General features: G+C 37.4%; 1 protein-coding gene across 4 annotated transcripts in view; it reads right to left on the bottom strand.

Annotated features, from left to right (window-relative positions):
- The window catches only part of ATG10 (autophagy related 10), a 250,049-nt gene that overhangs the window by 53,992 nt on the left and 174,284 nt on the right, over positions 1 to 21,773 (bottom strand). For all 4 annotated transcript variants that reach the window (XM_065919082.1, XM_065919083.1, XM_065919084.1 and 1 more), the window contains one exon: positions 15,070 to 15,167. In XM_065919082.1, coding sequence (XP_065775154.1) covers positions 15,070 to 15,167 — 98 coding nt within the window. The remainder of the gene's footprint in view (positions 1 to 15,069; positions 15,168 to 21,773) is intronic.

Genomic DNA, 21,773 nt, shown 5'->3' with positions numbered 1-21,773 from the left:
GTGTATACAGATTGGTGAGCTTTACCTAAAGTACAAATAGGTTGCGTTAGCCAGGGAGACACTATTGGCAGCTATAGAAACTTAAGATCCTTAGTTTCCAAAGTTAACTGGCTACATTTTCTGATTATAAAGGATCTCCATAAAACACCCAGAGGGCCAAAAGTTTGTCTCCTAGGAAGTGCCAGGATGGAGAGCTCAATTCAAATATCCTGATCACCTTCCTTCTGGACCATATGGTGAGTTGTTAGAAGTTGCCTCAGTTTGACAGGATGAACTGTCATATCCAAGGCTGTGGGCTCTAAGAACTATTTTTATTCAGCTGCTTCACAAAATAACTTTAGCAGATGCAAAGGTAAGCCCGATCACACTGATCTCAGTTAAGACCAAAAGGATCCTTTTCTGAGCAACCTGCTGGAAACAATATGGACTTATATATTCCTGATTCAACTCTCTCAAAAGATAGACTTGACATGTCTAAAATTCCCCTTGTCAGGGAACAAAGCACTGTTAGTTATATGGCTTTAACTTGACAGTCTTTTGAATTATATCTTGGAAATATGTCCTCTAGCTCAGACGGCAGCAGAACACTTTTTGCAAATAAAACCTTACAAGAAACCGAGAAAAAAAAAAAAAAAAAAAACCAGAAGAAAGTGGAGGTGCTTTGACTGAAGTAATGTGCAGAGCTCCAAAGAACCATCTACCTTATTTGAATTCTCCCAAATATATCCCCTTATCCCCCTCACACCCTCATATACATCCTAACACACACAGAATAGCCTCAAAATACCCCAATTCACACATGGGTCTTCCCTGAACACTGTATGAAAACCCAAATTAGCTGATACCATGCTTTCAGGAGATTATACAAAATGATAATGATTTGATTAAACTTCATCAATAGAATAAAGACCTGTTTTGAGAAGACTATCTCCATATGGTCCACACCTCCAGGGGTGGCCATTTTGATCAATGGGGAAAACAACAGCCAAACTTGTGTCACAGAAATAACTTAAATTTCCTAAATCAAAGTCCAAGGGGAAACAACATTCACATATTCAAGAGACCAGCACTATTGATCACTTAGCCTTTTCTGGTGGTGACATTGATGTCGAACATGCCTGAGAAGAAATTCAAATAAAATGTGGAAAATAATTGCAATTTGCTGATTATTTCTACGTAGGAGATAGATTTTACAGGACTCTTACACATATGTTCTCCTTTAACAGCTGTTTGCAGTGACCACCTTCAAGTCACGGTAGAAGGGAAAGGCTTTAGAACCCTTTAAACAGGTTATATAAGCAACCTTCTGAGGTCTAAAACATTGATTGTCAGCTGTTCTTATGTGGAGTTCCCCACTGGCTGTATATTAACAAGTCCAAGTTTGAAAAACTTGCCTGTACCGCCATGTGAGCGTATAAGGGATAGGCCACTGCATTCTTGGCTGTTAAAGTCTATTTCAATAAGGTGAGGGGGGTGGAGCGGGGGTGGGATGGGGCAAAAGTCTGGCAGAAAGGAGCTTATTGATTAGAGGAAGCTACTTAGACATGTATTCAATTTAACCTCTTTAACCAGCAAATGGTTTATCTCACAGCATCCATGTATATCACCATTTTCTCTTCAGTATATAATACAAGTTTTTCTAGTCAAGTACAATACCCTGTACTACCTGTGACTCTACCACAATTACCGGTACAATGCTGGGGATATTGTAGCGATTTAATGAACCAGTCTTTATTGCACAAACAGTGCAAAATTCCTGAAGATATTTTGCCCATAACCTGAAGAACATTTCTCTTATTTTTTAAATTTAGCTAGCCTTGTTGGCTATTCACTATAATTGAACAAATCTTACCTGAATTGTGTTTCCTTACCCTTTAATGCTACTAGAAAAGAAGCCTTAATATCCATTTCACTTTCTTATATGTAACAAATTTTAAAATATTTATTCCCAGCATTACTGTAAAAATTTCTTTAAAAACTCAACTCTAGATGTATTGTAAGAAATGCTGAGACATTTCTGTATCTCAATGGGAAGCTGTAGGTTTAGCCACAGCTCAATAACAACTACAGATTGTAGTGTGCAATGCTCGTGGCACACTTCGGGAGATGCTCACGGCAGGCAGGACTTGGGAGAAGCACTGCAGATGGATTCTCACAGGCCCGATGGGCTACTTCTGCTCTTGGAGCCTTGGGATATCCCTCCCGGGCTCTGCAAACCCCATCATGTAAACAAACAGCACGTTGAAATAGCCATCTAAAGCTGAAGGTCTCTCCCAAGGAAGGCAATTCACTATCAGGATTTTCTGAATGCTATTTGAATGAGAACTACAAAACTATTTAGTTAACTAAGCGAATATGACCCCTAAGTACTCTATACCAGCTTCCTCTTCAATAAACAACCAGTTTGAGCCTGTGAGTGTACTGTGGCAGGAAACTTGAAGCTCAGCAATCATTCTATTGACCACTGCAGTGCCGTATTTTATCCAAAACACAAATTATGCCCACTGCTTTTCCTTTTCACAGTATTTATGGATTAATGATAATAAGAGCTCATATGCTTAGTGCCAACTATGTGTCAAACATCATGCTAGGCACATCACGTGCATTCACTTACATAATTCTCACAACCACCCAATGGAGTCCTCCTCATATAGAAATAATTTCCCATTTTGTGAAAGAGAGAGGTGAAACATCAAATAATTTGCCTCTGGTCATATAAGTAGAACTTGAGTAAGAACCCAAATGACTCTGTCTTCAGAACCAAACTCCCACCCTGTTGAAAAAACTATCTTTAGGTTCAGCTATATAATATTGTATCCGTCAAGATTAGTTGCAAAAAAAACAGACCCTCCTTTGTCAGATTGAAGCCCTCATTAGGACAGATGAATCAACAAATTCTAGATGACTTTCTAGAAACAATTCCCAAAGCCATCCTGGAGAACTTGAGACCAAAGGACATAATGCGTCTTTTCAGATCAGGAAACTGCCATTTGAGAATCATACATCCAACTCCCATGATTAGAACTTGCTTCTACTCCAGCTCCTCCAGGGTAAGGCCACACCAGCTACAATTCACACCAGCGAAACAGTCGCCACATTCACTGCCTCTTGACACATTCAAAGCTAGTGATTGGACACTACAGTCACACAGACAACCTTCAAGACCCACAGTGCTTCCAACACAGTACAGCCTCCAACATTTCTACCTCCCAAATCCCTGTATAAATGCAACCAATATGATGAACCTAATCAAATTCAGACCTCTCTCCAAGAGGGAGATGGAGAATTATGTTTTAATTCTCCAATATCTGCAGTACATGAAGGGAACAAGAGAAGGAGGGTGGAATGGATGTTGAGTTATCATCCTACAAACTCAACATTCAGAAAACTAAGATCATGACATTGGTCCATGGCATTATGGCATGCCATGGCATGCCAGTTCATAGCAAATAGATGGGGAAACAATGGAAACATGAGAGACTTTATTTTTGGGGGCTCCAAAATCACTGTAGATGGTGACTACAGCCATGAAATTAAAAGGCACTTTTCCCTGGAAGAAAAGCTATGACCAACCTAGACAGCATATTAAAAAGTAGAGACATTACTTTGCCAACAAAGGTCATCTGGTCAAAGCTATAGTTTTTCCAGTAGTCATGTATGGATGTGAGAGTTGGACTCTAAAGAAAGCTGAGCACCGAAAAATTGATGCATTTGAACTGTGGTGTTGGAGAAGACTCTTGAGATTCTGCTGGACTGCAAGGAGATCCAACCAGTCCTTCCTAAAGGAAATCAGTACTGAACATTCATTGCAAGGACTGATGTTGAAGCTGAAACTCCAATACTTCAGCCATCTGATGTGAAGAACTGACTCACTGGAAAATACCCTGATGCTGGGAAAGACTGAAGGTGGGAGGAGAAGGGGACAACAGAGGATGAGATAGTTGGATGGCATCACCAACTCGATGGACATGAGTTTGAGCAAGCTCCGGGAATGGGTGTGGACAGGGAAGCCTGGTATACTGCAAGGGGATACTGGCATACTCATGGGGTTGCAAAGAGTCAGACATGACTGAGAAACTGAACTGAACAGTCACTACAAATTCAAAAGATTGTTCTGCTTTAACATGGTTGCAAAATTTTGTTTGTCTAGGGAAAGGTCCCGGAGTTTTCATCAGATTCTCAAAGAGGTGCATGATGCAAAAATGGATTAGATCTATATGATAACATCTTGAGACTAAGATAAACTTTACAGGAGGGCTAAAGCATAGTGGCTAATGATAGAGCTCTCAAAGTCATGAATTCATGAAAGTGAGTTCAATTTCTGGTCCTGTCACTTAACAGATGTTTAACCTTTAGTATCTTATCTGATGTCCTTGTACCTTGATTTCCCCTTCTATAAAATGTGTATAATAAAATCGACCTAATATGGGTGTTCAGAAGATTAAGTGAAACAATAATTGTATTTAGAAGAGTATCTGGCACTTGGGAAATGTTCCCTGTTACCTATTATACTGAAAAATATGTAAACAAGATAAATTCTCAGCTTAAAAGGTTATATAGTAGAGTTGCAATCATGCCCCCATACTTTTAAATTCATTTTCAATTTCATAGCGCTTTTAGAAGTGAGTACCTGATTTCCTGTGACAGCAAACAGAAAGACAAGCACCCATTTATATGGTGATGACCTGGTTCTACTTAAAGAATACATTGATCTCACAGCCAATTACTGCTGAAGGAACAGCTCGAGCACCACTGTGCCAAAACCAGATGTGTCGGTTTTAGGAGATGTTCTTCAGAACCCAAATGGATAGTATTTTGAAAGCATTCAAAATGCTAACCCTTCTATTGTTTATTATATGGAAGGAGGTGTATTAATAGTTACTTCATCCTGGCAGGCCTGCTCCGATACCATTTTATTCAATTAAATATTCCACTCATGTCTTGTTATTTTGGGTGAGGTGGATGACTGATAATTCCAGCTCACAAAAATCTTGCCATCCAAGAGCCTATCGTCTAGGCTTAAAGGAGCATGCCTTGGTGCTTCCATGGATTCTACTCCATCACTGGTGCAAACCTAACGAAGCTTTACAAAGCAAAGCCTCAGCCCTGCTGGCAGGTACTCCTCCCGGCACCTCGCACAGCAGAAACATGGCTCGGGCTTAGAAAGGATGCAGAGCAGACCCTTTAATCCTGACTATACTTCCTGGATGTATGCTTCTAAAATGTATGTGCCCAATCAACTGCAAGAAAAACCTACATTTCATTCATCTGTAACCTTGGTATTGATTGATAGATACATGGCTCCAATATGTAGCCTGATGGACATCAGATTGTAACATGTTAAGAAGAACAATTATGTCCAATGTCAGCCAGCACTCAGGGAAAGGTTTCTCTAATATCCTGCTGGTAAGAGTAGTTAGTACACCTTGTATGAGACTGACTTGGGAATTATCTAACAAAATCTTTAAAAGTGAATGCTTATTGACTCACCAATTCCACTTCTAAGAACTTATTCCAAGGAAATGATCAGACAACTGCATAAATTATATGGACAAGAATGTTCATTTAGGACCTGTTTATAATACAAACAATTGTACAAGAACTCAATGTTGACAACATTAAAACAATTATGGTATAGCCTTAGAATGAAATTCTATGCAGTTATTAGGAGGAAAATTTAGATGTATTTAAATATTGGTATGAAAAGATATCTGTGACATAAATTTAAAAAACCAGGTGTGACCGAGGAAACCAGATCTGAAAGAGACACGTGCACTCCAATGTTCATCGCAGCACTGTTTATAATAGCCAGGACATGGAAGCAACCTAGATGCCCATCAGCAGACGAATGGATAAGGAAGCTGTGGTACATATACACCATAGAATAGTACTCAGCCATTAAAAAGCATTCATTTGAATCAGTTCTAATGAGATGGATGAAACTGGAGCCCATTATACAGAGTGAAGTAAGCCAGAAAGATAAGGACCATTACAGTATACTAACACATATATATGGAATTTAGAAAGATGGTAATGATAACCCTATATGCAAAACAGAAAAAGAGACACAGATGTACAGAACAGACTTTTGGATTCTGTGGGAGAAGGCGAGGGTGGGATGTTTCAAGAGAACAGCATCGTGTATATTATCTATGGTGAAACAGATCACCAGCCCAGGTTGGGTGCATGAGACAAGTGCTCGGGCCTGGTGCACTGGGAAGACCCAGAGGGATCGGGTAGAGAGGGAGGTGGGTGGGGGGATCGGGATGGGGAATACATCCAAATCCATGGCTGATTCATGTCAATGTATGACAAAACCCACTACAATATTGTAAAGTAATTAGCCTCCAACTAATAAAAATAAATGAAAAAAAAAGGTGTGATCTCATATGCATTTGTATATATTTATATGCTATATATACATGTGTGAATATACACTATATAAAATTATATGAAAAATAATATTTCTAGAAAGCTATACACTGGAAGGTTAACAGTGGTAATTTATAGTGTTTGAGATTGAGCAATTTTTATTTTTTCTTATGCTATTCCATATTTTATTAAAAATGATCAGTATATAAAACTTTTTAAACAGAAAAAATAAATTATTAAAAAATCTTACACCCAGATGACAGCAGTTTTACTTGAGGATAGTCCAAGATATGTACTGAGATTCATACATACAGAATCTCTAAACTCTTTCTTTGTATCTTGAACCAATATTGGAACAGGCAAACATAAAGCCTTTAGAAGACAGGTGGGCAAGGTAAGTGAAACAGGATATCAGGCAAAGGGAAAAGGATGTGACCATGATTAACTATAGAGCACAAATCTAGTCCACAGGCTTTCAAATTCAAAAAGCTTTCCAAGCATTCAAAATACATCTACACGTTGAATCTGAACAGCAAGTCGCTGATAAGGAACTTTGCAGTATAAATCTACACACATGCAGAACATTACTGTAACTCTCCCACACAACTCAACAGTACTCCCTCCCCACCTCTTAAAGGTGGTTTAAGTACTATCCATAAATGAGATAATTTTTTTCATATTGGTAAAATTTTCTTCCTAAAATTTAATATAAGAAAAAAGCTTGTTTCTCTTGATAAACGTTCATTTCATAACAGAATGAAAGCAACATATTTAATCGGCTTTCTCTTTTTTGTTATTTGTTGTTCTAGAAAGCTCCCATGTCCCTTAACCTAGGTTTTTTGTAAAACTGTCTTTCCCTCTCTACCACTTAGTTCTTATTCACTTTCTTTAATCTTTACAGTATATAATCTTACATTTGAGTGTGTATATATATATATATATATATATATATATATATGTATACATGACTTTAAATATTTTTGAAATTCAGACTGGACAGAGGGAAGTAGCAATGATTTAATATACTGAAAAAATAACATCAGCATGCAATAAAATAATTGTAATGACTAACAAACATGCTTTATATGTTTTGCATTATCTCTATTTGCCAAATTTTAAACTAAAAAGTATAGACTGCAAAGGCAATATGGGAAATTTAACAGCTAACATGGAAAAGAACCAGGAACACAACAGGTGAAAAGAAAAGGCTAAGGGGGTGGGAAATAAAAGTTTTTAAAAGGTGGAATAATTGCATTATAGAGTATGAATGTGCAGTGACCATTGTGCCAAAAATAAGAGAAAACAAATGGCATCTTTCTTGTGCTTGTGCTCAGCCACTTCAGTCATGTCCATCTCTTTGGGACCCCATGGACTATAGCCCACCAGGCTCCTCTGTCCACGGGGATTTTCCAGGCAAGAATACTGGAGTGGGTTGCCATTTCCTTCTCTAGGGGATCTTCCAACCCAGGGATCGAGCCTGTGCCTCTTACGTCTCCTGCACTGACAGGCAGGTTCTTTACCACTAGTACCACCTGGGAAGCCCAATACCCTCACAGGGATGTGGATAAGTCTGTCTTCAGAGTCCATCTTCCATCCTCTCTGGGTCCCGTGCCTGCCTTCCCACCTCCCAGGTTTCTCTACCTGCTTCTAGCTGCTGCTTTACTGCCCACCCACCAATAACCTCTAATCACTCAAAAACTGGAAATGAGAATATAAATATTCCTCAAACTTCAAGTTTTGGAACTAAGATGTTTATTAAAAATTAAAAATTGATGATAGGTAATTATCAAAATGAAATGTGCTAAGATGAGTAATATTAAAATTAATTATTAAATATTTTAAATGGTATGTTATTTTCACATTTATAAGCTGCTCCTTTTTTAGGAATAAAAGTTCTAAGGATCAATGAAATGCTGGAAAATTCTTTAAAGTAAGCTCTCATATAAATTCAAGGCATGTGCTGAGTCAAAAGTGCAACTTTGATAGTAAAATGCTAAGCAATACTCAGCTCAATGAGATATACATATAACAAAGAACATTACCCTAACCAGTCTCTTATTTTCATTGTCCACTGAAATAAAATTCAATTTAAAGAAATAAGACCCCAAAATAAAAGAATAAGCTGGCTACTTGTAAGAAATACATTCCTTGTTTAACTATACATCTTGAACTCTCATTGAAATGGAATAAAACAAAACATTTTAGAAATTAATAATCAAAAGCTGGATGAGAAACTAATCTTATACAAATGCCTAAATAGCATTCAGTATGAAGCTTTCCTAAAACATTTCAGGGCGTAAAGTCGAGAAATTTTTTAAAAAATTAATTATTTAGTCAAAGATAATGACTAAATATCTAAAGAGAAAGAACTTTCATATACGTCTAAATGTAAGGAAAGTCTTAGAAACAAATAAAACTTACAAAAATGTGTTTTTTTTACCCCAAACAAGAAAAGAACAATAGAGTGTGAGAGACAAAGGATATTTCCGAATTGATAAAGTGAATATGGAGAGTGAAGTACTCTGATGATGCATGGACTCCACAACATCAACATTCAGTAAACAATAAAGATACAATGCAAGTATAGATTGACAATCTAAAAATAATTACCAACAGAGACAAGCAAAAACAGCATTATCATCACTACCCTAGGATACCAAAGAAAGGGACATACAATGATGAGGTGTATTTCATTCTCCTAAGACAGGGGAGTGTGGTAGAATTACTGGTGCTATTAAAACACTGGAGGGTTTCTACAGAGAAGTCTGCAATATAGATATAATTACTGTGGGATTATAAACCTACCCACTAAGGTGACGAATTAATGTCCAGAATAAATACCTAGAAACTCAGAATCAACAAATTAGCAGCAAATTACAGAGAAGACAATCACATGATGTCTGAGGTCCCATTTAAATGAAGCTCCACCATGAAAGAGCCAGCAATGAAGCTGGCAGTGATTCTGAAGTAGCAGCAGCAGCAATCCATAAAGGCTTCTTAATTTTCTTGTCATTTAAGAATTAAGCCACTTCCAGTTCACACTGATCCTACCAGGTGCAGTAAATTGATGTCATTATGAGCCATCAGGAAATACCCACCGAGACCTATACCAACACTGAGAAGTTTTGTTAAACAGCTGTGTGTTTTAATTGATTTGTATTATTTAAAATAGAACAGTTAAAAGTCAGTTATCGGATGTTGTGTAAAAGAGATGCCTAAAGACTCTAGGGAGACTGAGTTCAGAAGAAAGCCAATCACTGGAACTTCACTTGAGCACTTAAGATTATTACTAGAGGAAGCACAATTAAATCATCAGTTTATCAGCCATCATAATAAATCACCAGGCAACATATCAAGCTTCATTATTTAAGAATCCTTAACCAGTGACTTCCTGCATCACTGAGAGTCAAAAGCAATCTATTCACCAAAAGGTACCTAAGCAGTTTCAGATTTTTTGTTGTCTGTGTGCATGTGTGTGTGTGTTTACCCTGAGAAGATTTATCATGGAAACATAATGAAAATTCACTAAAATGACCATACCTTTGCATGTTTCAGACATGCTAAAATCTTCTAAGTGAAATTAATGGCAATCGGGGCATGCAGAATGTGTACTCAAGGCTTCCAGTCCAGTTCTCACAGTACTTGTGTGAAATCACATGGAAAAATAATCATTGAGTTTCTTTCCACTTCTATCCATCCAATCCCATTCATTTATTCACACTTGGACAATCTTCCCCAGACATATATAATCAGAAAATAAAGTACTTCAAAATTCCTAGTTTTCCAAATCTAAAGCACACAGTTCAGGTGTTAGAAACTATATATTTGAAAGGAGTTGACATAGGTTGAGTTTTGTATACAACCGTTTCTCTTACTCTTCCCTGCAACTCTATGTAGATGCTGCCATTAATTTTAATGGAAAAATAAGACATGAAGAGTTTTTGTAATTTGCCCAAGGTCATACAGCTAGTAAGTGGTGGTGCCCAAAGTTAAATCCACTCTGCCTGGTGTAGCACCGAGATAAACACTCTGAAAGGAAGAAAACCTCCTTGGAGAAATGCTAATGCCATTCAAACATTTGCTTACTTAATGATATTAAGAAATTACTAACAACTTTAATTGTGATAATAGAATTGTGATTTTTTTTTTAAGAATTCTTACCCATTTTAAATAAACTTTTTTGTTTTGAGATAAATGTGGATTCACATGCAGTTGTAAGAAATGACACAAAGAGGTCACTCATACCCTTTACTCAGTTCCCTCATGGTGGGAATATCTTGCAAAACTAACCTACATTATCACAACCATGTTACTGACATTGATACAGTCAGATACAGAACATTCCTATTGCCACATGATTCCCTCCTTGCCTTTTATAACCACACCCACTTTCCTCCTACCCATAACCTCTGAAAACTGCAATCTATTCCCCAACCTATAATATTCTCATCTCAAAAATGTTAGCTAAGTGGAATCATATACTAGGCAACCTTTGGGAACTGACTTTTTGCATTGAACAATTCTCCGGCGATTCATTCAGGTTGTTAAGTGTATTGATAGTTGGTTCCTTTGAATTCCTGAGTAGTACCCAGGGTAAGGATGCACCGCTGTTTGTTTAACCATGCACCTCCTGAAGAACTTCAGAGTTGTTTCCATTTGGGCTATTATGAATAAAGCTGCTATAAACATTTGTGAAGAGCCCTTATCTTCTAAAAATACATAAGTAAATAATTATGGATGAGATAATATGATGTCTAGAATGTGGTACCAAAAAAATTAGATCAGGTGAGATACCAAAATAAAATTGGTCATTAGTTTGTAAGTGTATTACACCGGGGTCCCAAACCCCCAGTACCTATATATGGCCTGTTAGGAACCCATCTGCACAGCAAGTGAGTGGTTGTCTTCCCTGGTGCCAAAAAGGTTGAGGACCACTGTGCTACACTATGAGCTCTACTTTTGTATTATGTTTATAATTTCCCATAATATAAAGTTAAAAGAAGACAATAGGAACAAATTACTTATCTGATCACTGCTACTGCTACTGCTAAGTCACTTCAATCATGTCCGACTCTGTGCGACCCCATCCCTGGGATTCTCCAGGCAATAACACTGGAGTGGGTTGCCATTTCCTTCTCCAATGCATCAAACTACACACTCACATATATAAATATACATATCTTCAAATAAAACTGGAAGTATGATTTCTTATCTTTTGATTTTAGCCTCTGCCAAGATTATAGGAGTTCTTTACCTAAAACACAGAGCCCACACCTTCCAGTGATCATTATTATAACAGTCACTGTGCCAATTTAGGCAGACCCAAGCTAGGCACCTGTTCACTTTCTTCTAGAAATTCTTTATTAGGCTGCTGGGTTGAGATAATAGGTAGTCCATAATGTTGGACAAAAGCAGGTAAGTAATCAGCATAATCAAATGTATGAGATTCATGAGTGGCTTGTCTTCAAAGAGAGAGTTCATAACTGACATGAATAGGTCCTTATCATCAAGACAAATGCTGAGGGAACAGAAGTGTGATTACTGAAGATGAAGAACAACAAACTATATGAGCACAATCAAGCCTGAAAATGAAGTGAAATTCATGTTATATTATGCAAAGACTGCTTTTGTTTTTAAGCCACTCTGAAGGACAGGGTATTATTATCAAGTTCAGTCTGCAAGCTAATGGTTCTTTAGTATAATTCTGCAAAATGGTGTCTACTATTTGGTGCCACCAATATCCTATCAGCTCACTCTTCCCAAGTGCCGTATCACACCCTCCCCCCTCACAGCAGCACTGCTGCTGCTGCTGCTGCTGCTAAGTCGCTTCAGTCGTGTCTGACTCTGTGCAACCCCATAGACGGCAGCCCACCAGGCTCCCCCGTCCCTGGGATTCTCCAGGCAAGAACACTGGAGTGGGTTGCCATTTTCTTCTCCAACGCATGAAAGTGAAAAGTGAAAGTGAAGTCGCTCAGTCGTGTCCGACTCTTAGCGACCCCATGGACCGCAGCCCATCAGGCTCCTCCATCCATGGGATTTTCCAGGCAAGAGTACTGGAGTGGGGTGCCATTGCCTCCTCTGCACTGAGGACACCCTATTTTTTCTCCACATGGGGCCTTACAAAAATGAGGACACACTCTATCAAAGATATTAGGCAAAGAACAACACATAAATAGCAACCCATTAACTAAACTGGGATTAAAAACTAAGACCTCCAAAGTGAATATTCATAATGAGTTTCAACACCAAGTGAATACAATGGCAACAAATGAGTTTTCCTTGCTAGGTCTTCAGTGCCTGGAGATACACTGTGATGAGCAATTCTAAAGTTTAAATAAAGTGTGTTATCAAAAGTGGGGTACCTGTCCACAAGATCAATCCCAATAAGACACATTCCAAAGGAACATCTAAATGTTATACTTAGATTACCATTTGGGTATATCAAATATCCCTCCCAATAAGTGGGCCTCATACTTGGTATTGAGATAGTAATGCTTATTGTGACAGGATCTGATCATTGCTAACATAATGAAAAAGAAGGTGTGCTAACAGGCAGTCTGTATCATGCTTAAAAAGATACTAGTCAATTCCATTTAAAACTATCAATATACAGATTGGGTCATGTGGTTGGGTTAGCAAGTTAGGAATCCTATCAGTGGAACAAAATCTCTTGGCAACATCATATTAGGAAACTAAGAAACTATGGTTGAGTTAAAAAATCTTTTATATATGTCACAAGTCAGAACAGAGACATGTGAAATTAAAGCCCAAAATGACACAGACCATCCAGAATTGTGCTTTGGTTTGCACTGAGGAGATTAATGATAGGGCTGCTAGAGACAGAAAAAGGAAAAAAATAAGATCTGGGCTCTGGTGCATAATATAAAATGCAATTGAGAAGAAGCAGACAAAAAAGGCACTACAGTTAAATACATATATATTTTTGGATGCTCCCTTCCTCTATCCTTTACCGTCTTCCTTGACTCTCAAAACCAAGCATTTTCTGGGGACTGTGGATTCTGACTCTACAGTTTATATTTTTGGACAGTTTGTGGTCACTGACAAGACACTGGAAGTTGAATCACTTAGCACTCACCTTGACATACTTAAAGGTTAGTCTAAAACACTTTACATAAAATAAAACGCTCTTGCCAAAAACCTTTCTGATGGATTTGCTTATATATCTCATTACATTATCCTTCTCATAGCAACCACTGATTTCTGGTCTACAGAACTGGGACTTAAAAGGGACCATTTTTGTAAGCTGAAGTGGTTTCCGAGAAAGGGACATGTGAAAGAATGAGCGGGAAATACAGAGATAGAACAAAGGCAACAGAGAAAGCATTAAACCTGGAAAGAACTCCAAGAACGCACTGTAAGGATGGGTTTGGGGAAGTGAACGGCCATGTTTGGCAGGAGCTGAGACCGTGTAGGTGGAGGAGGAGGCGATAAGCTGGAAAGGCAGCAGGACCCAGGGACTGGCAGCCCTGGAACCTAGGCAAGGCCTTTAGACCACACACCATGGCCCCTTGGACAGCTGCAGCAGGCTTACACATGGGTGAGATAAGTGCAGCGTGGTTAGGGAAACACAACCAAAGGGAAGGGGCAAGAGGAAAGGAGCAGAAGAGCAAAGGTAGGTGGTTTTACTAGTTGTTCCAGGTGAGGCAACAGGGTGCGGACCAGGAAGGTGACAGTAGGAATGGAAAAAAAGGATTAACTTGAGGGGGGTTGTGGTGGTGTGTGACTCGTATTTAAAACTAGTTTTTTCCCTCAATTAAAACCTAAGAAATGGTCATTTGCAATCATTGTCAGAGAGCTACATATGAGATGCTGAGGATTCTTAAGTTGATTGGGAGGTAAACTGTCATTATGTGATCAAACACATAAGAGGACATAAAAATTCTAATGGCTGATAAAGTCATTTTTAAAGGAAGCTTTGATTAAGCTTAACAGAGGCTGGGAGAAAATACGATTTTTGATATAAGTAAAAAAGAGATCATGATTGGTTGCAAGGTAATGAATATTTTTTAATTTCTAAAATAATTAGTTGCTGATTTTAGCAAGGCAGTAATAATGACTTACATGATTGACAAACCTATTTTCTCTACTTTTGCAAATATACTTTTTATATCTACTTTTGCAGACCTATTTTTGCAACTTTTTCAGATCACTATTGCAAACCTATTATTCATCAAATGTAATTTTTTTTTTTTTTTTTTGGCAAATGCACCTATGAGTAAAACTCTGAAGCATTATGAGGTGACACACACTAAATCATCCATTTCTTGGTGTATATGCCAACTTTGTTTCTGTTCTCAGTTAACACATTTTTATTGAAAATCTACTGTATGATAAGTACCGTGCTGGTGCTGGTTATACAATGGAGAGAAAAAAACAAAGTCTGCCCACAAGAGTGCACACAGTATAATGGAAAAAATTAATTTAAAAAATCCAAATACATAATTTAAATTTGTAACGTGTACTATGCAGGAAGATTACAGGGTGCTATGAGGACTTATACAGAGAAGCTAAACCAAGCCTGGGTCTGGTAAGATGTTTTAAAGGAGAGTGTCTTTGAAGTGAAATCTATAAGGAAGTAGAGGAATGAAATAGGAGGAAAAAAAAGAGGAGAGAGAACCAGAAGAAAAGACACGCAGAGAAAAGGAATTACATATAAAAATGAAAACATCTTCTAACCTGTTGAGTAATAGTGTCCCATGGACCCTGCAGCAACCGCGTCTTATAGCACTCATGAACTCCTTCCCAGATGTCCTTCAGAGCTAAAGGTCTTCCATCTGTGAAAGTAAAGACTGCCAGTTAGTAATCGACTGGACACGGGGTGCTTAATGTCTATCTAAAACTACTGAAAGAATATTATAACTTAAAAAAAAAAAATCTTTACTTAGTATACATACTATTTATGTATCAAAAGAGTACTGTATGAATTACTGTTTTCGTCCAGAGGGAAATTTAAATACAAACTTCTCTCCATCTAGCAGTAAAATTATCTGCTCACTTATTACCTCTAGGAATTTTACAAAATAAATAAGATCCAAATGTGTTTTAGAGAAAACTGATAAATAGAAGCATCAGTAAAGGACCAGGTAGACAGACTCACATATTCACAAGGGTGTACTCTAGATACCTCTGAAGTCATAATACTTCCTCTGATCCGTAAATCAGAGACCATCCATGTACTTCCTTCACCCCCCTGTTGACTGAATATCTGTAATGTTCAAATCACTCTGTTAGGTACCATGAGGAATAGAAGGAAAGCACATAATTTCTCCTAGTAAGGAGTGTTTTCCAACTAGGGAAACTAGGACAAGTATATATCAGTAAATATTGATACTAAAATCAGTATTTTGTATTGATTGGTAGATTGGTCACAGCCAGAGGAAAACTGCAGTTCTCTGACAGTCCAGAGGAGGGAGACATTAACACCCACTGTCTGTTAGGGGTGGAGGGACTTGAGGAGGTCCCCTGCCATGAAGAAATCAGTAAAAGCTTTAGTCAACAATAATCCTCCTTTTCTTTGTTTAAGCAACTTCAGTTATTCACCTATATTCATAATCACCCAAATAATGTATTTTACGAAGAACAGTATGACACAAGTAAAGTGGAGAAACAGACATCTAGGTTCAGAAAGGAAAGCAGAAAGAATTACGATAAAACCACACTGCTGAAAAGAAGGTGGTCTTAACATTAGAATTTATTGCTGTGCTGTGCTTAGTCGCTCAGTCGTGCCCGACTCTTTGTGACCCCATGGACTGCAGTCCACAATGTCCATGAGGATTCTCCAGGCCAGAATACTGGAGTGGGTTGCCATGCCCTCCTCCAGGGGATCTTCCAAACCCAGGGATCGAACCCAGGTCTCCCACAATGTGGGTAGGTTCTTTGCAGACTAAGCCACCAGGGAAGCCAAGAATACTGGAGTGGGTAGCCCATCCCTTCTCCAGGGGGTCTTCCCGACCCAGGCATTGAACCTAGGTCTCCGGCATTGCAGGTCGATTCGTTACCATCTGAGCTACCAGGGAAGCTTCAGAATTTAGTGCTACATGGCTCATTTAGAATCAACCAAGTCCTCAAGACTTTAGGGGTGTGCTCTCTTCTTTAAGCAAGTAGACAATATCATTTAAAGAAAACTCATCAGCCTATTAGATTCAAAGAAGTATTTGGTCATTAGGTATAATACAACTTGGAGAAATAATCTACTCAAAAGCCCTCCAAATCAAAAGGTATTGCATTCAGACTTACAGACATAAGCACAGGTGTGGAGTGTAGGGGAAGAGCAGGAGATCTGAAGTCCATGCTGAGTTTGAATCCTGGTGTTGGCACTTAATTCTCTATGTGACTGCAAGTTATTTTCTAATTGGTATAGTTAATTTACTCTTTTGCTTTTAACTTTACCTGAAAATGAGGATAGTAATCCTTCTCAAATTCTATCCTTGTGAATGGCTTACATCAGTGAATACACCAGGACTGCGTCAGGCACATAACAAGAGTTCAGTATATATTAAGTATCTCCTCCTAGCCCCCACTGCACCATTCCAGTAATTCTCGTAGCTTAGAGCTAAAAGATTTATTTATAGACCATTATTTCTTAAGAGTTTTCTCATGTTTCTATACCATGCACATTGTGTTTAATACAGCAATATACTAATATCATAGACAAAGCATTTCTCATGTTTGACCTGAAAAGTTGAACTTTTCCTCAACCTTTATTTTCAATAAATAGCAATAGAATATTTTGATACATTTTCAATAAGTATGTTCATCTTGGCATTTATCTGGCGGCAGGAGACCATTATCTTGTGATAAATAGTTTTATTCCATTGACATTTCCATGTCTGTAAAATGAACAAGATTTATTCATCCAATTAACATTTGAATGTCATGTTTAGCTACAAGTTTAAAACAAGCTGCCTTCTGTATCTGTTATACTGTTGTCTGAACACATTAACAGAGTAGGGCCACACTTTAATCTTAAGCCCTACACATCTTCAAAATATGCACGTGTGTATGTGTGTGCGTGTGTGTGTGCCGATGCTAGAAGAGGGAAACCGCATCTTAGGTGTGTCAGTGTCAAATGGAAAACCAAATAATCAAAGTATTAAAAGTTGACATGCTTTTAAAATAATTTTCAGATGTCAAAGTTAAAAGAATCAGTTGTAGAATAATAAAATGTTATAGCTGGTATAATTACTAATTTTAGATATAAGGTCTCAGGAAATACACATCTACCAAAATTATGGAGCCAGTTCATAACTACCCTGGAGCTGGAATCTCAGGACTCACAATTCCGTGCTCCTGCTGCTAGTCCATGCTATTCCATAAGGGTAAAGACTGCCTTTGTCCTTTCACCACCGCAGCGCTGCTATGCAGTTCTAAGTCTCACTCACACATGGCAAATGTTTTATATTTACTGAATAAATGATAAATGGGAGAATACTTTCCTTAACTTTATTTCCACTGAGACAGGGAAAGGCTTTGCAGACCCACAGAAGAATGCTGGGTTTAAAATCTGTTAATCACTCCACCTGAGTGCAGGTGGGACCTGTGACTTGCTTCTAGTCAATGGAATACAACAATGGTGATGGTTGTCACTCCTCTGACTATATTATGTTATATAAGAAGTCTTAGAAGAGTGGAGAGAGAGAGCAGCCAATAGCTATGTGTTGTGAGCTGCGTGCAGCAACTGTAACTTAGAAGGAGCAGCAAACCCTGAAAGAAAAGTCAGTCACAGGCATTACAAATTCTCACTTTTCAGCTTCTAACTACACCTTTCTTGTTTCACCCTAGCACAGGGTTTTTCTTTCTTTCTTTTTTGCCCATAATAATGTTTTAATTTTAAAATTGAAAAATAAATTCTGATAATCAGTAATGATCTCAATTTTATTTCTCAAATTATTTCAGCCAACAATCTAAGGATGAAGTAAATGGTTTGGATATTACCACTGTCAAAAACTTGCACACTCTGTTGGAAACATTCATGCAAAAGGCAAAAATCAGCAGCCTAGCAACATTGTGGAGAGACCCAAAACAAATGTTATAGAATATTGTCACCAGACTTGATGCTAGAATTTGAGGGTGTCATAAGTTTTTAGGCAACACCTAATTTAGAGAGAAAATTTAACACCTTAAATACAGGAATTAAAAAATGATCTCATCCCCTTCCCACGGGAGGGGATATACGCATACTTAGAGCTGATTCATGTGGTCACACAGTACAAACCAACACAACACTGTAAAGCATTTTTCTCCAATTAGAAATAAAAAGAGTTGGGAGAAAAAAATGATCTGGCCAACTTAGAACAACAGACAACTACAAGGAACAAAAAAATAAGTTCAAAACATCAAAAGATGCATGATCCTCCTTTACGTATGCTTACAAGAATGCTACCTGCATGCTGTGAAGGAAACAGTGTTTTTTAAGTGAATGAATGTGACTGCATTCTCCAATGTGTTTATAAAATTGCTTTAAAGTACATGTATCAATGATGATCAAATAAAGCTTGTGCAAACTGCTTTAACAAGAATGTCAATCTTTCCAGTTTCTGCTGACCATTTACACTATAGAAGATCTGATAACACAGCTGTGTCTCTCTCACATACGGATATGACAATAATGATTTAATGCAGTATGATGTGGATTCTTTTCCCTAGGCCTTCATCATCAGTTTTCCTAGTCATAGCTCACACCTTCATGATCAAAGAAATACACAAATTAGTGTGGTATCTTTTACTCAAAAATAAAAATTTGACCTGATTAGCAATATCTTCAAAGCCATGACATATACAACTGACATGAAAAATATATTCTATATTTATGACTGTGGCTCTAGTTATTCCACAACCAAAATGGAGCCTTCAGAAATCCCACCAAAATCACTGAAAGGAGATAATCAAATACATTTTTTAAATCACATCATAAAAATAGACCTTAAATATGGCAGAAACATAAATAATTTTGTGATTTTGGATCCATCTGCCTATTTATGAAAACTGAAGACCCAAAACTTTAATTTAAAATTAAAACGTGGACATAAACAAATACTTGGTTAAACTCATGAAACACATTATTATGTGCCTTCACGTTCAGTTGAAGTTATCTTTAATCAAGAACTTTAAGCCCTGTTTAGAGGGCCTATTTTTTCTGTCTGGCCTCAGTCAGAGGAGACATAAGCATACTCAATCAACAACTCCCTGGTTTCAGACCCAAGATATCTGATAGCACCAATTTCAACATGCTTAGAAATCTCATTAATCACACTGAGCTGAGAAGCTCAGTAAAATCCCTTGCATACTTGAAAAATTGAAGTAGAAGCCAAAATAATTTCAGCAGCAACCTACAAATTGAGCGTGGTAAATTTAAGGTCATTTATTTAACAAGTGTTTATTGAGTGCCTACTATGTGCCTCTATCATCCAGAATATTACACATTTGAGCTAAAGGAATATTCCGTCAGCAACCTAAAATGTCAATGATAAAAAAGGAGGAGACTTTGGATGAAAAATAGAATAATTAAAAAGTACAATCTTTAGCAACTGTCAGTAGCATTTAATTTAATATTTTCATATAAAATCTCTCAATTGAATAATAACCTACATGTCAAGTAATCTATATATTACTCAAAATCTTCAGCTTTCTAAATTAAATTTCTCAGGGCTATTAGTTTTCATGAATCAAATAAAAGCATGAGATATTTCACTAGCACTACCTAACTCTAGTGCAAGCATGCTAAAGTCACCTTTATCCTGTGGTGCATGCTTTCACTAAAATTTCATAACTCCAAAAAGAACATTAGAGAGAGTATAAATTATTTAGAGTAGATTTAGGAAAAATGTTCTGAATGTGGTCAGTAGAAGTAAAATGGAAATGGTGGATTTTTCACAATGAAATTTGTCATTATTCAATATATTGTCTTCAACCGGGCTTTGAAGGCTATAAAAATTCATGTCATTCTCCGCAGTAAGGCAGAGATGATGCTCCATCAAAGGAGAAAATTCATTTTTGCTTCAGTGAGAAAATTATATTGTGATATGAAATGAGTGTTAATTGTTCATGTACATTCTTATCAGCTACTGTGCTGGCTAATTCTGTGATTTTTATTTATTCCTACATCCACTTTTTGCATTCTGAGTCTTTATTAGTCTCAAGAAATCTGAATGAAAATTCAAAAAAATAGAGATTTTGGCAACTTCTCTTCAATGTTACTTAAATTTTGGTGCCACTTTGTGCAGTAAAATTGGGAGTGGGGAGCTAAAGAGTTTGAATTTTAACTCCATAGTTTTATATGTACTCTAGAATAAATAAACCATCTAACCTCTCTGAGCACTCAATTTGCATGTCTGCACATCAGGGTAATAGCAGCTCCTATATTACATTGTTATTGTGAAGATCAAGGTACAGAACTCAGCTGGCATTACTGAAAGGTTCTATATGCCAAGCCCCACTTTATATACTAGCTCACAAACCTCAAAACTCTCTGAAATAGGTATTATTATCTCAAATTTTTCTAGATGGTGAAAAAAAGGAAACAAAAAGTTCAATTACTCCCACAAGATTACATGGTAAGAAGCAGAGCGAGGAATCAGAACCAAGCAGCTCCTAACCCTCCACCTTGTTCTGTATCAGAAGCTCTTTGTAAACTATAAAGTGGTACACACATATAGCTGTGGTATTGTTTTATTGTCATTAGTAATCTCTACCAGCATTGCTTAACCTTAGACTATCTAGAATTTTGCCTTTCCTAGATTTCTTAGTAGGCCAGGCTTGCCCTTTCCCTCATCACTCCCGCCAGGGCTTCATCTGATCATCCAGCTCAAGATAATCTCTGCCCTCTGAGCCCTGGGGCAACTTTCTCCCCATCGTTATTGGATATAATGGATATACAGCGTTGTGCAAGTTTAAGACATGCAACGTGATGACTTGATATATGTATATTTTGGAAAATGGTTACCACAATAAAGTTAACACATCCATCCTCTCACATATTTATAATTTGTGTGTATGTGTGTGTAGTTAGAACATTTCAAATCTACTCTCTTAGTAATTCTCAAGTCTAAAATACAGTATTGTTAACTATAGTCATCGTGTTACTCATTATATCCCCAGAACTTATTCATCTTATATCTGACAATCTGTATGTAACCTTTAACCAACATGTTCTCATTTCTCCCACCTCCCACCCAGCTTCTTTCAACCACTAACCTATTCTATGCCTCGTGACAATTTTCTTTTTACCTCTCTTATGGCCCTTAACATATTCTACTTGTTACAGTAAATTTCAAATCTGTCTTGTTTCCCTCAGTAGACTGTAAGCTCCTTGAGGGCAAAAATCATTCCTGATTCCTTTATTCATCTCTGCATTCCAGAAACATTTTCTTGTCTTATGCACA

The sequence above is a fragment of the Muntiacus reevesi genome, chromosome 1, assembly GCF_963930625.1.
Source record: "Muntiacus reevesi chromosome 1, mMunRee1.1, whole genome shotgun sequence".
In the NCBI taxonomy this organism is placed as follows: domain Eukaryota; kingdom Metazoa; phylum Chordata; class Mammalia; order Artiodactyla; family Cervidae; genus Muntiacus; species Muntiacus reevesi.
This window is presented reverse-complemented; position numbering and strand designations above follow the sequence as displayed.